Source organism: Anoplopoma fimbria, chromosome 7 (genome assembly GCF_027596085.1).
Source record: "Anoplopoma fimbria isolate UVic2021 breed Golden Eagle Sablefish chromosome 7, Afim_UVic_2022, whole genome shotgun sequence".
NCBI lineage: Eukaryota > Metazoa > Chordata > Actinopteri > Perciformes > Anoplopomatidae > Anoplopoma > Anoplopoma fimbria.
Genome location: NC_072455.1, coordinates 16,725,442 through 16,739,997, shown reverse-complemented (window position 1 = coordinate 16,739,997; position 14,556 = coordinate 16,725,442). Strand labels below are relative to the sequence as shown.

Genomic DNA, 14,556 nt, shown 5'->3' with positions numbered 1-14,556 from the left:
GTATTAATAAATATCAGTAAATACAGTAGTTCCACATATAAGGCACATGTAGTCTCATCCAAATATCAACTTCAAAATGAACATAAATATGGAAAAAAAAAAACGGACTTATCAGTAAGATTCACCCATACAGATGAATATACATTGATAGAATCATAAATAATAATATTATTGATTTATACATATTTACAACACATGCCTCACACGTTTTGGTTAGTCAATTTGGACCCCCTATGAGAGTAACAACAAAATGCAGCACTCTGTTTATCGGCATCCCTTTGGAAGATGAAGAAAGCAAACAATTGGGATTATCTGATCGCAGGGGAAAGGAAGAAGGGAATATGGGGCACAGGAGTTGAGGCTGCCATATCTGTTATTTCCCTAGCTAAATTCTTCCTGTAGGGCATGAAGTTTGCAACTCCATTGATTTCACGATTGCCTGTTCCTGCGCAGCAACGAGCCTGTCTAGATACAAAGTGCACCTCCGGCTCCGTCAACGGCGGCTGAAAAAGTGTTTTCTCTCTGTGTTTTATTGACTGAAACAGAGCTGCGAGGTGGAACAGGGAGCTTGTGAACGGTGGCCACGCTGTGTGAATGTAACAAGGGACGATTAATGCAATTATCAGCAAGAGTGACAAGGACTAGGATTTTAGGTCTTTCAGTGCCGTGAGATCATGCCAAGTTGTCACTGTGACAAGTGTCGCTCCGCAGTGCTATGATGTCCCACCTTTCTGTATTCAACACCTCTGTGGAATGGTTCTCTGGAGTTGATAGTGAGGCTTCTGCATGTTCAGGCTCGTGATTGGACCTATCGTTCTGGGATTTGCAGGGCTGATGGCCCGCCTCCGAATGATCTACAGAGGCTTGCTCATTTGGAAGCCATGGATGGTCTGATTCAGTGGACGTGACACCCAGAGCCAGAGCCGCCTCTTCTCCTTCCTCCACCGTGGAGCCCAGTTCTTCGTCCTCAACCCCTTCTACCTCATGCCCCGCCTCTTCCACTGGACTCTGTCCCTCCTCCAGCTCTAAGGCGGCTTCGTTATCTGTCAGGGTCACGATTTCTCCCCCTCTCCTGTCAATCCCATTCGTCTCCACCCCCACTGGAGGCTCCAGGCTGTTGAGCAGTGCAGGTGCGTCTTCCCTTCTGACGCCATCTGTGCCAAGGTCGCTTCCAACAGCGAGGCATTCCCACGACGATTCATGTGAATTTCGGTCGTCTGACACAACTGGGAGAGAGAAGATGAGACAAGTGGTCATTGTAATTACTCATTTGATCCGAGGCCATAGATCCTTCAGAAAATTAGTACTTTTGCCCTATTCTGTTCCTCTGAAGGAATTGTGAAGTCAGATGGCCTCTGATTAGTGTTATCTGGCAACTTCAGCATGATCAACCTCCAAGAACAAAGCTGCCAAAAACAACAACAAAAGTACCTTCTGCTGCATCTACTTCAACTCCTTCTGTCCGGAGACAAACAATATTCATTGTTGATGAATCCACTAATTACTTTTTCAATTAATCGATAAATCATTGAGTCTATGAAGTGTCAGAAGGTAGTGAAAAATTCCCATCACTATTGCCCAGTGCCAAAGCTGACATTAAGCCGACATTATTAATAGGGTATTTTGTTTGACCAACATATGATAGTACAACTTTATTGATTGTCATTTTTGCTCGGTAAATAACTTCAATAACTTGTTATTGTCAAAATTGTTGCATGTCAATTTTCCTTTTCAATTATAATATTAATAACAAAAACTCTAACTGAGATGCAGCATTCCATTTCAGCCAGAATTTACAATGAATTTTAAGGGGCAAAAAAAAGAGCATATAAAACACAAAACAATGATAGTCAGTAACAAAAGACGTATTATTAAGTACAACGAACAGAACTGGTGTCACAGTAAGTAATTGAACAGCCAATATAAACTAAGGATGCCGATAAACTATGGTCTATAAAGTCATGCCAGTCAGTCCTTTAATTATTTCTATCATATCTTTTTTTGTGAGAAAATTAAAATATGTTGAAAAACACTTTCTAAGGAAAACACAAGGAAAGCTTTCCTCTTTTGGACTACTGTGTCAATGCAGAAAGTTATTTCAATTACTTATGTGACTGAAGTGCTTCCATGGCAACAGGCTAAATATAGCAGCAGTGCCCCCAGACAAGGGGACGCAAGACAAGTGTGACGCCCCGCATCTCGGCAATAGCAACAGCTTAGTTCTGCTCCTTCACCAAAATATGTTCTCACTTTGGGGATTACTGACCCATATTTGTGGATGTGCAGGCAAAAAGGTTAAAGACTGCACATAGAGTCTCAAGCACCTTTTCACACACTCACACACACACACACAAAAACACCCGGGAAGAAAGCAACATTACTTGAACTGGCATCCATATTTATGGCCCCCCCGTCCCCAAACCCCTTTCAAAGGGAACACGGCAGAAGTTTCTGAATGTCAGCGGGCGAGAATTTGCTTCACATTTCCAAAATGCCATGGCATTTGGGCAGCTTGCACCAATGAGTAGCAGAGAGGAGTGGGGGCGGGACGGGAAAGGACTTGGGTTAAACGTGGAAGATAGCAAGGAGTGTATAGCACGAGGCGGCTAATTACAGGGTTTGTGCCTTTAGCTGTGGGTTCTCTTATCAATGGGCTGGAGAAAACAGTTACACACATTTGCACACTCACCTTTGGGTGGCTGCACTCTGGGCTGCATGTTAGGCTGAGATGTGGCACGTGTTGGATGAAGCTCCGGTTGAAGATTTTCACTCATTGTGATATTGTCCCGATTCCCTGTAAGACCCCAAACAAGGAACAAAACACTCCCCGTTACTGTCGCATCCCAATCACAGCAAAAAGACAAAGTAAGCGGTATGAAGACTTTTTGCATGTTAGGATTGGATGAAGCTCATCCAAGCACATGTATGGTGCTGCGTTGTGTGGACAAACATACACGCACGTATGCATTGCAGTGCTCACAGGAAGTGGCTTCGGTTCCCTGTCATCTGTCTTCATTAGTGATGGCTGCACGCCTCTTAGGCTGACACCATATGCTACTCAAAGGAGACGGTGCACTATAAACCAGACATCACTAATACACACCCAAAACTGTATTCACATAGACATGTGAATACACACAAGCCTGTAAGTGTGCACATCAGCCTTTTGCCTTCACAGAAACCCCCTGAATAGGCCTGTTTCTCTGACCATTCAAGTGTGAAGCACAAAAACAAACAGAAGAATGAGAAAATGGATGACTGGGTGACACGATGCGTGAGAATCATGAATGGCGAACGGAGACCATATTGTTATGAAGGCAGTCCATATTGTTATGGATGCTCAGTGTTGACACTGATGTGGGAACAGTGAGTGATAGCAGTGGGTGGGGGCTGTTTGGATCCCCAGGCTTCTTCATACCAACCGGGGGCATCGAGAGAAGCTACAAAGTTGCAGATTGTCTAAAAAGTTCCTTTAATGGAGAGAGTGGTTTTAATCATTATGTCAGATTGTTGTGATTGAAATGGCTCAACAACTGTTGGATGGACTGCCATGCACTTTGGTATAAACAGTAATGCACCCTCAGGGGGATTTATAATAACTTTGCTGATCCCAGGTCAAACATTTCAATTTGTGTCGTACTTTGGTTTATGACCAAATGACCTGTAAAACTAATGACATTACCATCAGATTGAGCTGTCAATTGTGTTTATGGCTATAGAAATAGTGTTAGGATGCAAACACTCTCAGCATAGATGGTAAACATGCAAAACATCAGCATGTTAGCAATGCCACTGTGAACATGTTAGCATATAGCTTGAAGTATCGCTAACAGAGCCACTAGCATGGAAGTAGACTTGTAGCCGTGTTTCTCTTACTCTTAATCATAAAATTATTTCATATAGCCACTTATGACATTTAAGTGGCTGCCCACTACAAAACACAACCAGAGATATCGACTAATCAATATCAGTTGAGAAAATTCTCCAATGATTGTCTGTGATCTCAAGATATATTGCTAAATCATAACTTCACCTAAAAAAACTCTAACTCCACTTGCAGTTGTATTCATTTTGTGAAAAAAAATGAATGTTTAATTTTGACGTATCGCCCAACGGTTGTCAAAAGACAATAGAATCAGCACCTCATCAGAGGCCAATATCTTCTCCATGAAGCTCAGATAGCTGGTCTGGAGCTTTTAGACGTGTCATCAAGTTTTGAGAGAGGGGGCTTAGAGGAGTTCTGCAGACTGCCTTTGAAAGCCAATAATAAGGTGGTGTTGTTTACTGAGCACAGCAGTGTGTCTCCAGGAGCCAGGCAGCTCAGGAGGAGGCAGGAGGCACCAGTGACTGCCTTAAAACCTGACAGGTCCTGTCCAGCCATCTATCCATCTCCTCACCACACACATAACACACTGTTTATGCGTTGGCACCCATCCTGCAAAGATGACAGACTCTTCTGCATTATATAATGCTCCAATATACCAGATCATATCCTCTATATCACAAATAACGAGAGAAAACAATAGATGTCTGTCAAACAGCCACATGGTTAAACCCTCCACAGAGATGCAGTGCTGTCTAGCTCAAGAGTGACAAGGAAATGCCTTCTTCTCAACTGGAAACAGTCTGTCAATGGCCCAAAACAAAGCTATATGGCAGCATTTTGTATACCCCACTGTTTTTGTTTTGTCAATAGCTGATGCACACTGACAGGTTTCACTTGCTGTGTTACATTTCAGCTTGCACTCAATCACCATGTGGGGGTCAGGTGGACTGGAGGACTGATATATCAATCACAACTTTATCTGACTCACTGCATCCATGTCATTGTTATTGTTTTGGGCTCTCTTTCATCCGGAGACAACGTAGTCACCTCTAGCGTTCTCCGGGCCTCAGACAGGCAGCCAAGGCCCTCCATCCTATCCTGTTTGCCTTTAATATCCATCAGCCCAACTTCATATCACATCAAGGCCACAGACGCTCACATCTCTCTCTATATTTCTGTCTCCCTAACTGTGGTGGACAGCGTGGTCGTCAGGCACTCTGGGCCCCTCGCCTACAAATTCCCTAATAACGGCACATTCCCCTAAATGTGTTTGTAATGTGGGCAATCATTTTCAGTAATGGATGCTTGTCAGTTTTATGGCGGTGAGAATGACGGTCTCATGACAGGGCACCTCCATCCAGCCCCAGTCTCTCCACCTCTCAATTTGCTTCATACACGGCACAACATCTCCCTCCAGTGGGAAAAGCAGGGAACTATTTACTAGGTGGACCGTCTGGTCTCGTGCTTGCTTTTGGAAGTTCTTTTCAGATTGCAAATGTTGTTTGGGATAGAACATTTTGATGCAGTTCACATACGGTAGATCACATTTTTGTTTGGTTTTGCTGCTCTGAGGATGAGTCTTTTTTTTTTTTAAAAGGCGGGGAACAGCTGGCAAAAGTCGTAGCAAAATGTAAGGTCTGCTATGAATGCAGTGGTTGTTAAAATATTTAATTTATAGAACTATGTTTATTTAATAATGCATGGATACAGATGCAAGCTTTTTTAAATTTGAATTACATTTTGCTCCTCAATTTAAATGAGCTTTTCTCCACTGTCTGCCAAGAATGTTTTATATAATATAATTATAATATCTGCAGTATTAAGAGCATATTTCACTATAAATGTTCCCTCTCCTATCATAAAAACACTGTATTGGGTTGCCTCCACTGCCAGAAAAATAACATGGTCTGTTGGTCACATCTAGTTCTCCTTTCCCTGACTACCGAGTCTGCATCATGAACCTCTCTATGCTATGACAGCCTTCAGTCTTTGTCTCACATGATTTATGATTCAAAATCTGAGCACATTTTGAAATGAACCCAGAAGAAATCAGTGTGCTGCATTAACAAAGTCTCTCCTGCCCTGAAAACATTTACAAACCCAACATTTTTTTCGCAGACGGATCCACTAGACCAAAAGGATGAGTGTTTGATACTCAGACAGCCTGCTCCAGTCAATGGTTTCATGAACAGACACATGAGCGGGTGGTCAATGGAGTCAACACATTGTAAACGGTGGGCATGAGGTGACACGCTTACTGGGCGTCTGCCCAGATTTGTCCTGGCGTAACATAGTGGAGGGCATGGATGGGCTAAGTGGGGCAGAAGGAATACATACTCCCAATTCCCACGGATATGCGGTAGGTCAAGCCTGAGTCGCAGCCAGAGAAGAGAGAGAAAAGCACAACGTTATCAACATAAAACCTCCTTAATGTATTTAGATAAAGAAAAAGACAGAGTAACAAGTTTGCTAGCTAGAGCAATTAGAGAAAATATTTGTAATAATGTAAAAATATAAATGATAAAAAAAGAGAATCAAATGCAGCGTAAGAGAGGGTTAATGTAAGGAAAAGCAGGTCTCTTCTCCAATTTATTTAGCAAATTCTCGATTATAAAAAGGACAGATATGAGACAGTTGACACTGGTTAAACTGGTTAACACCTACAAACACGCCGATAGTCCAAGGCTCATGTTTGCTAATGGTGTGGTCTTTTTTGAGTTCAGTACCAACCCGGTCAAAGCACATGCAAATATGCTTCCCAAGAGTGGATACAAACAGAGGTTGAGGCTGATGCCGTTACCTTACGGCGAGGAAGAGAAAAGTTCAGATCATATGTAACAGCTTTATAGCAACAAATAGCAGCTGTTAGTTTTACCAACTTTGCTCTAATTCCATATTCTTGAGAATCACGTTTTACTTGCTGGATTACTCAGAAAATTCCAAAAATGTACATAATGGTTAAATTATGATTATTTGACACACAAATCAACATAATTTATCTGAAAAATAACTGTGCCATGGAAGAATAGTGTTAAATAAGAGAGAATGCATCACCATTTGTTTGTTTTCATATTCTCTATATATTAATAACTGTCATTATTTTGAATTTGTTTTATAAGTGGATTGTATTTGATGTCGGATTAAAATGATTTCAGGACTTCAGTAAGGAAGCGCCAATGTGTAAGAGCTTAAGTATGTATTTTGTGGAAGCTTTAACACGTGGTCTTGAGACCCACCTGGAAGACTCCAGAGTCCAGAAACCTCCAACGTCTTCAGCTTCCTTTCCAAATCTGCTACTCTGTTTCCAAGGATCCTGTAGACCAAATACAAAGGATCAGGTTACTTGGGACTGATGACTAGTGTGTGTGTGTGTGTGTGTGCGTGTATTCCTGTGTCACAGCTCAGTGTTTGCCTTTGAGGTGGAGGAGGATTTTCAGAACAGGTATGCAAACACTCTGCTTGTGTGCCAGGAGGATGAATTCAAAAGTTGAGCCGTATGAAGAAGTCCTTGCAGTCAGCGGAGAAACAGGCAAGGCTTCCCCTGACATCGCTGTAATGTAGCATTTCAATACCTGTTGGTGTGCCTCTGGTGCTGGATGACCAGGTTCTTCTCATGGATGGTCTCCAGCAGAGCCGTGGCCAGGGACTTGAGGTCAGAGATGGACTGGGGCGTGGCTGGCAGGCTGCAGCCCTGCTCTTCCAGGAGCAACTCTTGGACTAAAAAGGGAGAGGGAGAGAAAAAATAGGGTATCAAAGGAAAAGGAGAGAACAAAAAGGAGTGAGAAAGCATTTTATATTTGAAGCCACACGAGCTAACGACGCCATCAACGATAATATGTGGTACTTTTCTAGAACATGCCAATAATGCTCCGATAAAACTTTCACAAAACTTAAGATAATGTATTAAAGAGAGGGTGATTCAACATGAGACAGGGGAAAACAGCATGACAAGAGCGAGGCAGAGATGGAGGGTTAGAAACAGCTGTCTACTAGTAACACCCTCCTATCTTTAACTCCGGAGCCCACTGTGCTGCTTCTGCCAGCAACTGTCAGTCATCTTGGCAGGCTCATTTCCCTGCCAGTGGTGCTCTCCACCACTCAGAATACAATTAGTAGCCCAGCTGGTGTCCGGGCGGCGGCTTGAAGCATCGGCAAAAAATGAGTTATTAAATAAAGCACTGAGACACGGCAAGAAACCAAGGGCCTTTTTAAGAAACTGATTTGTTATACTGAAGAAAGAATCAGTTGAAGAGTTTATCTGATCAACATCTACTTTACATGACATAAAACTGAGGTGATGTCTGAGTTTTCAAAGTGAGCTGAACAGTTTGAGTTCTCACCATGTTTGGCTGAGAGGACTCCAGTGAGGGGACTGCTGTTTGATTTCCCATATGTGCTGGAGTTTTTCCTCCTCTCAAGAGCTGTCTGTGGGGAGGGGGGGAAACAAGAGAAGAAAGCTCACCATGCCATCCTTGATGAACAATTTAAAGTAAAGTTTTACTTTTAGTGCATACGCATAAGAATACAAACTTATAGAGAAGACAAATCAATTGTTCAGGATTCATAAAGCCCCGAAATCAGAAGCGTTCCATCTGCACCTTGTACTTCATGATGTTGGATTTCAGCAGGTTCACCTCCTCTTGAAGTTGGCTGAAACGCTCATGCAAATACCTACAGTAACAACGATCAAAACAATAAATCAGGAGAGCCAAAGCACATATTACACGATTAATGAGGCGCAGATTACATGCAAGACACTAATAGTTTTAAGTTGAAGACAATCATACACATGATTATTTAAACATATATATATATAAACACTGGTATCAGATCAGTACTCTGTGTGGGCCAAAACCCAAAGCCCAGGTATCAGTTTTGAGACTAAAAAAGTATTTATAGTACAGTATTTACACACAATGTTATACTATTAATGTAAACCCTCTCCCATGATCATTTTCACTAACAGTCAATCTACATTTTTGGGTTATTGGTTTAAATCTTAGCAAACTAAAAAAAGAATACCCCTCACTTACTTAACATCAACAAAAACTCAGTGTACATAGGTAATGTTGCATCGTGAAATTCGCTGTCGAAGCAAGTTTTCAGGAAAATGTTCTTCATGTTTACTGACTAGAAAGGGTGCAACTACTACGCAAAGGGTACCAACGATATTTTAAATGGGCCTTTGGCCTGCTCATACCTTTTTTTCCCCTTTATTAAAAAGCATGTTAGAAAAAAAAAAAAGAATGAAATTTAGAGTTTAAAATGGCTCATTTTTGTATAGTGTATCACAAACCTGGAAGAGCGTAATGCTAACTACAGAAATATAGATCAAGAATCACAATAAAACGCATCTAAAATGTCTTGACTTCTATACGTTTTATATTTTTCTGCTTTAGCCAGATAATTTGTTTATCCCATATTCCCCCAACAGTATGATTCTTCAACAAAGATTTGTTTACAACCAGTAAAGCATCAGAAAGAGGAACAAAAGAGAAGAGAAGTTTTAGAACACTAGAAGTGGAACGGACTTGAAACCATCAGAGGTAGTTCTGTGTACTGGGTATCTGCTTCTTTGTCCCACTTGCCTGTTCTCCATGCAGAGGGCATCCACATCGATGATGCGTGCCTCACGGTTACCCAAGATGTGGTTGAGCTCCACGTTGAGTCGGTAGGTCTTCTCCCTGAACACACTGCGCTCCGCCTTCACGTCCTGCAGCTCGTCCGTCAGAGCCTTCATGTTGTGCTCCATCTCTTCCATCTAGAAAAAAGCAGCAAGGCAAAAACTATGTGTAAGATAACTTAAAGCTTTGTTTAATAAAGAAGAATCTGCTGAGAGTGCAGACACTATCTTTTAGCAATTTAGGAGCTCCGCACTGTGAAACCACGTCGAAAGTTTTAAACGACTCCACCATAAAATTTCTTGTTCAGGAATACCTCAACAGCCCAGTTGAAGGAGGGAAAGTATTGTTTTGTTTGAATAAAATACAATAGAGCACCAGCACGTTGAAAGCTTCATGGCAGTATTTACTGCACTGTGTTTATGTAACTGTAGAGAGCAACAGTTGTAGTGGGGTGAGAATATTTCCAGACTAGAAAAAGTGAGGTATGCCCCCAATGAACAATGGAAATGTAAAGGAATTGTATTATTAACTAATGAGGCTGTGTTTGTTAACCAGGAACTAAAAGTCCCTTTTGTGCACCCCATTTAGAGTTTCCACTACATCTAATGAACAGTAAAGATTGTGCAAATTATTCCAATAACAGATTAAAAAAACATTTATATAAATGAGTAAATAACACAGTTATTATGTTGTTATTGCTTTTAACACAAAAGGATGACCATCCAATTTGCTGAGTTAAAACTAACTTAAAACTAGCCCGGATGAACTGGTTAGCACAGTTCATTCGGGCTGTTGTGTAAGCTGACAATTAAGCCCTGGTGTGGACCAAACAGTGGAACTGAGATTGCTTGAAAAGGTGGTTCTCGGTCCGCTTCCAAGCAGACTCCGGTGCAGATCGATTGTGGCGCGAAAGCAAACGTTAAAAACAAAGGATTTTATGATAGCAGCAATTTTGTGATTTTAGCATGATTTCAAAAGCTAAACTCCTAATAAAACCGAAACCAAACTTATTATTGGTCTGTATAAGGCCATGTAGGCTATTTGCAAAAGTCAACGCCTTTCAGGTTAGTCTTGGTATTTTCTCTGATTAAGTTTGAGTTAAGTTTTTATTAATTTGTATAGGTTTTAGAAACAAACACAGGAACCGGGCCTGAACTAAAATGCAACTATGTATCATGTATAAATTGTTTCCTTGGTCCAGTACAACTTAACTAGATGTGTGAAAGCACCTTAAGTTCCTATATTTCCTGGGCCCCTGAAGAAGTCCCTGCGGTCATATCAGGCTAATTGTTGGATGTAGAACAAAGTGGCAATTTGGGAAAAGCCCTTTGTCTTTGTTTCTAACAGGTTGAGACCAAAAAATAAACTGTATTTATGTTTTAAATAGCTTAATAATTTACCTGTGATCATATGTCATTGTAAATGCACAGTACATGTTTGAATATGACGTGAGATCATCTCAATTTAAGCTGCTTTTGAATTTTTGACGGAAAACCCCCCCCCAAAAAATGCATCAACCTGTAGCCCTGCTCTCTCAAGCTGGCGAACTAGATCCTCCCGTTCGTGGGCGGGGAAATGGCGTGCCCCCACCTCCTCATCCCCCAGCCTCTGTCGAGTGATGGTCATTCTCAGGAGCTGCAGAAAGAAAGAAACATGTTAAATTCACCGTTTGGACTGAGCGAGGAGGGGTCAAGCTCGTGTGCGTGTGCTGCTACAGGTAACCTCACCTTGTTGTCCCCCTGGGCCTCGTTAAGTCTCTGAGTCAGCTCCTTCACCTCCTCAGCTAGCTGTTTGGCTCGTTCCCTCGAGTCTCTCAACAGCTGAGCCAGGTTCACCTGAGGAGAATGCGGAGAAGAAGGAGAAATGAAATGAACATCCATTAATTGCAAAACAGCTACTGAAAGGCCACTTGATCCATCAAGGAGAAGGTCCAGATCCACCAGTAAAACCCTTTCGATTAAGGTAGCACTGTGCGTCTTTCTTTTTCAGCTCAAGGAAACATACTCAGGAACAACTGTTAACATGCAGACACAGCTGTCAACTTTTTTTATTAACAGTTTTCAAATTGGACGTGCACCATCAAACACATGAGACATATAATAAATAGAGTTATCAAAAAAGACAAAATAATTCTCAATAATCTAATGTAGAAGAATCACATTATTTACTCAATATAAAAAGTGATCTCATGTGCATGTCAGCATTATCCTTTTCACAATATTGGTGTTTGCCCTCTATTCAGCAAGAGTCCTTTTTATAATGCAGTTCAGCAGCCAACTCTTAAATTCTCGTTGTCACAGCGTCCTTGAAAGCACCACCAGGCAGAGTCCTACAGGACTTCTAGAAGGCCCAAATACCATAAAAATGATGATAACTAAAATATTCTGGTAAATGGGGCGTCTTTTTACTGTTGACATATCATAAGAAGTCTGCAAGCTGTGTGGGCATGTGATCTGTATTTGATGTGAAGTCATGTGCCCGAGGTTATCCTCACCTAATTAAATCAACATAACAAAGGGGAGGGAGCAGTTTGATTCCACCACAACATAAAATGTACCCTGTTATATAATGTAGGCAAATACTTATAAACTACGTAGGCAAATACAACTTACTTGATTGCGTTTTTCTGGTGGCAAAGAGGGGTCACCATCCTAAAATATGAAAAGAGTTACATAATCAAAATATTATTTGTCATCATGCCGTTAAACATTACCCTTTAATGGTCTGACTGCTTAGCTAATAACAAACAATTTGCATAGTGTGCACAGACAAATCAACATCACCTTGAAAAGTTTGAACCACTCACAATGAGTTCCCTGTACTTTTTCTTGAGTCCCTGGTGGCGTTCCCTCAGCTGGTTGGCCATCAGCTTGTACTGGTCTCTCTCCTGCTGACAGGTATCCAGCTCCTTGGACAGAATGAGCAGGGCCTCCTTCTTGCTCTCCAGCTTGCGCTTACACACCAGGAACTAAAACAAACACGGCACACAAGGACGGAACAGAGAGCCGCGGTATTATGAGATGCCTTATCGTGGATACAGTTTATTGTAAGTCATCTAGCTCCGTGTTAAATCCAGGGGACCACAGGTCTACCCCTGTATATCATATCCATCTACCATAACACCAAGTGAATCATTCAGTTTGTTCTTGGCTTTATAATTGCCAACAGGCCAGGATGGTGGAAAAACACACACTACAAGTGTTTAACGTGTAGATAAGACAGAGCAGAGGGAACAGAGTAAACCTTGATAGCTGTCACACCCGCCCATAACCAAATTAAAGAGCAGCTGCAGAGCTGAATGTGCAGAGGTAGTGTGCAGTAACGCTTGTAGAATTTGTGGCTCGACCATGTTTATTCAAATATGTAAAGCTGCAACTAATGATTAATAATTGAGGCATCTATTTTTCTCACTGCATAGATTGTTCGTTTGTTCTGTGCTCCTCAATCTAAAATCTGAACATACAGTAACCAGTCAAAAGTTTGGACACACCTTCTCATTCAACTACTTTGAAGAATCTAAAATATAAAACCTATTCTGGTTTGTTGAGCATTTGTTTGTTTACCACATAATTCCATATGTGTTCCTTCACAGTTTGGATGTCTTCAGTATTGATCTACAATGTAGAAAAAAATGAAAATAAAAATATAGAAAAACCATTGAATGAGGTGTGTCCAAACTTTTGACTGGTACTGTATGCAATTTAGTATTACAAAAGAAAAGCAGCAAATCCTTTGGGGTTTGTGGGTCTCCACATTAAAGAGCTGTTGATGGCGTTATTGAACTTCTTTTTGGTATTACTGTTGAGTTTCTAAAAGTTTATTTTGTTGATAACACTCCTGTGAATACATTTGTATTTTAACGTTCCAGTTATAGGCTTACATTACGGGTTAATATATGGTTAATTAAAGAGTCTTACTCAGTAGGTTTGAATACACTGTTAACATGTAAAGTTGAATACAGTCTTGTATATGTCTGGTCTAAAGTATATGAACTTTACAGTTAAAGACTTGCATTAAGAGACTTACTCAGTCGGTTTGAATACAATGTTAACATGTAAAGTTGAATACAGTCTTATATATGTCTGGTCTACCGTATATGAACTTTACAGCTATAGACTTACTCAGTAGGTTTGAATACAATGTTAACATGTAAAGTTGAATACAGTCTTACTCAGTAGGTTTGAATACACTGTTAACATGTAAAGTTGAATACAGTCTTATATATGTCTGGTCTACCGTATATGAACTTTACAGTTAAAGACTCACATTAAGAGTCTTACTCAGTAGGTTTGAACACAATGTTAACATGTAAAGTTCAATTCAGTCCCACGGGGTCTTGTATTTATATGTCTGGTCTACCGTATGTGAACACCATACTGGTTTAAGAGGGGGTGTGCAGGAGTGTCGCTGCATGCTGGGATGCGGCGTTGTGATGCTGTCGGCCTGACAGAATATCACGCAAGCTCAGCCGTTCAGTTCATGTTTAACATACGTAGCAAAAGCCGAACTAGTCAGGGTATGGCGGTTCTGTGTGATGCCAAACAGCTCCCCGGTCAGTGAAGCCAGCACACCGGGAGCGTCGGTGACGTCCGTCCGTCTCTGCAACAGCTGTTCACGGTCTGCGCCGTTCACTTACCTCGCTGACGAGCCCCTGCCAGTCACCCTCGCTCCTCTTAGAAGACTGCATGGTCCGAGGTGTGTTTAGAGAATGTCAGACTACAGTTTGCCTCTCCGTCTCTGCCCAAAAGCTGCGTTTGTTTATCCTGCTGCAACGTCACGTTTTTGCCTCTGCTGTCAAGTCGCATGGATGAGAGTGGAGGGGAAAAAAGATACAATTTCCGGTATGACCTTGAAAATAAATTGTTTTGAGCAATTCTGATTGCAAATGAAACGACGGATAACCTACACTATTTGTAAGTTGATATAAACATGAGCGCTCCTCAAGAAGAACAAGCGTTAATTGATCAATTAAAGAGAAAATCTTTCAGAATAAAAGCACGAAGTCCTTGTAAGAAATGTATCTGTGATCATATTTGGGAGGAAAATAAATCTTTGGGAGGAAAATAAATAGAACTTTTAATGAAATACAAGTTACGTACAAAATAT

The 14,556-nt window shown here is 41.2% G+C and overlaps 1 protein-coding gene across 1 annotated transcript; it reads right to left on the bottom strand.

The window, feature by feature from the left end:
• Window positions 1–29: 29 nt before the first annotated feature.
• Window positions 30–14,247, bottom strand: ccdc149a (coiled-coil domain containing 149a). Its single transcript, XM_054601593.1, has 12 exons — window positions 14,087–14,247; window positions 12,257–12,418; window positions 12,063–12,101; window positions 11,178–11,285; window positions 10,969–11,085; window positions 9,415–9,587; window positions 8,425–8,497; window positions 8,167–8,251; window positions 7,399–7,543; window positions 7,063–7,139; window positions 2,690–2,794; window positions 30–1,226 (listed from the first exon to the last, which is right to left on the bottom strand). The coding sequence occupies exons 1-12, from the start codon at window positions 14,135–14,137 to the stop codon at window positions 673–675; spliced, it is 1,689 nt and encodes a 562-aa protein (XP_054457568.1). The 5' UTR covers window positions 14,138–14,247; the 3' UTR covers window positions 30–672.
• Window positions 14,248–14,556: the final 309 nt, after the last annotated feature.

Excerpts from the sequence above, each read along its gene's own strand:
- ccdc149a (XM_054601593.1), bottom strand. The coding sequence starts at position 14,137 with ATGCAGTCTTCTAAGAGGAGCGAGGGTGACTGGCAGGGGCTCGTCAGC. Across the intron at positions 11,086-11,177 it reads AGGCCCAGGGGGACAACAAG|CTCCTGAGAATGACCATCAC; the intron begins GTGAGGTTACCT and ends TTCTTTCTGCAG. Across the intron at positions 9,588-10,968 it reads TTGAGAGAGCAGGGCTACAG|ATGGAAGAGATGGAGCACAA; the intron begins GTTGATGCATTT and ends GCTTTTTTCTAG.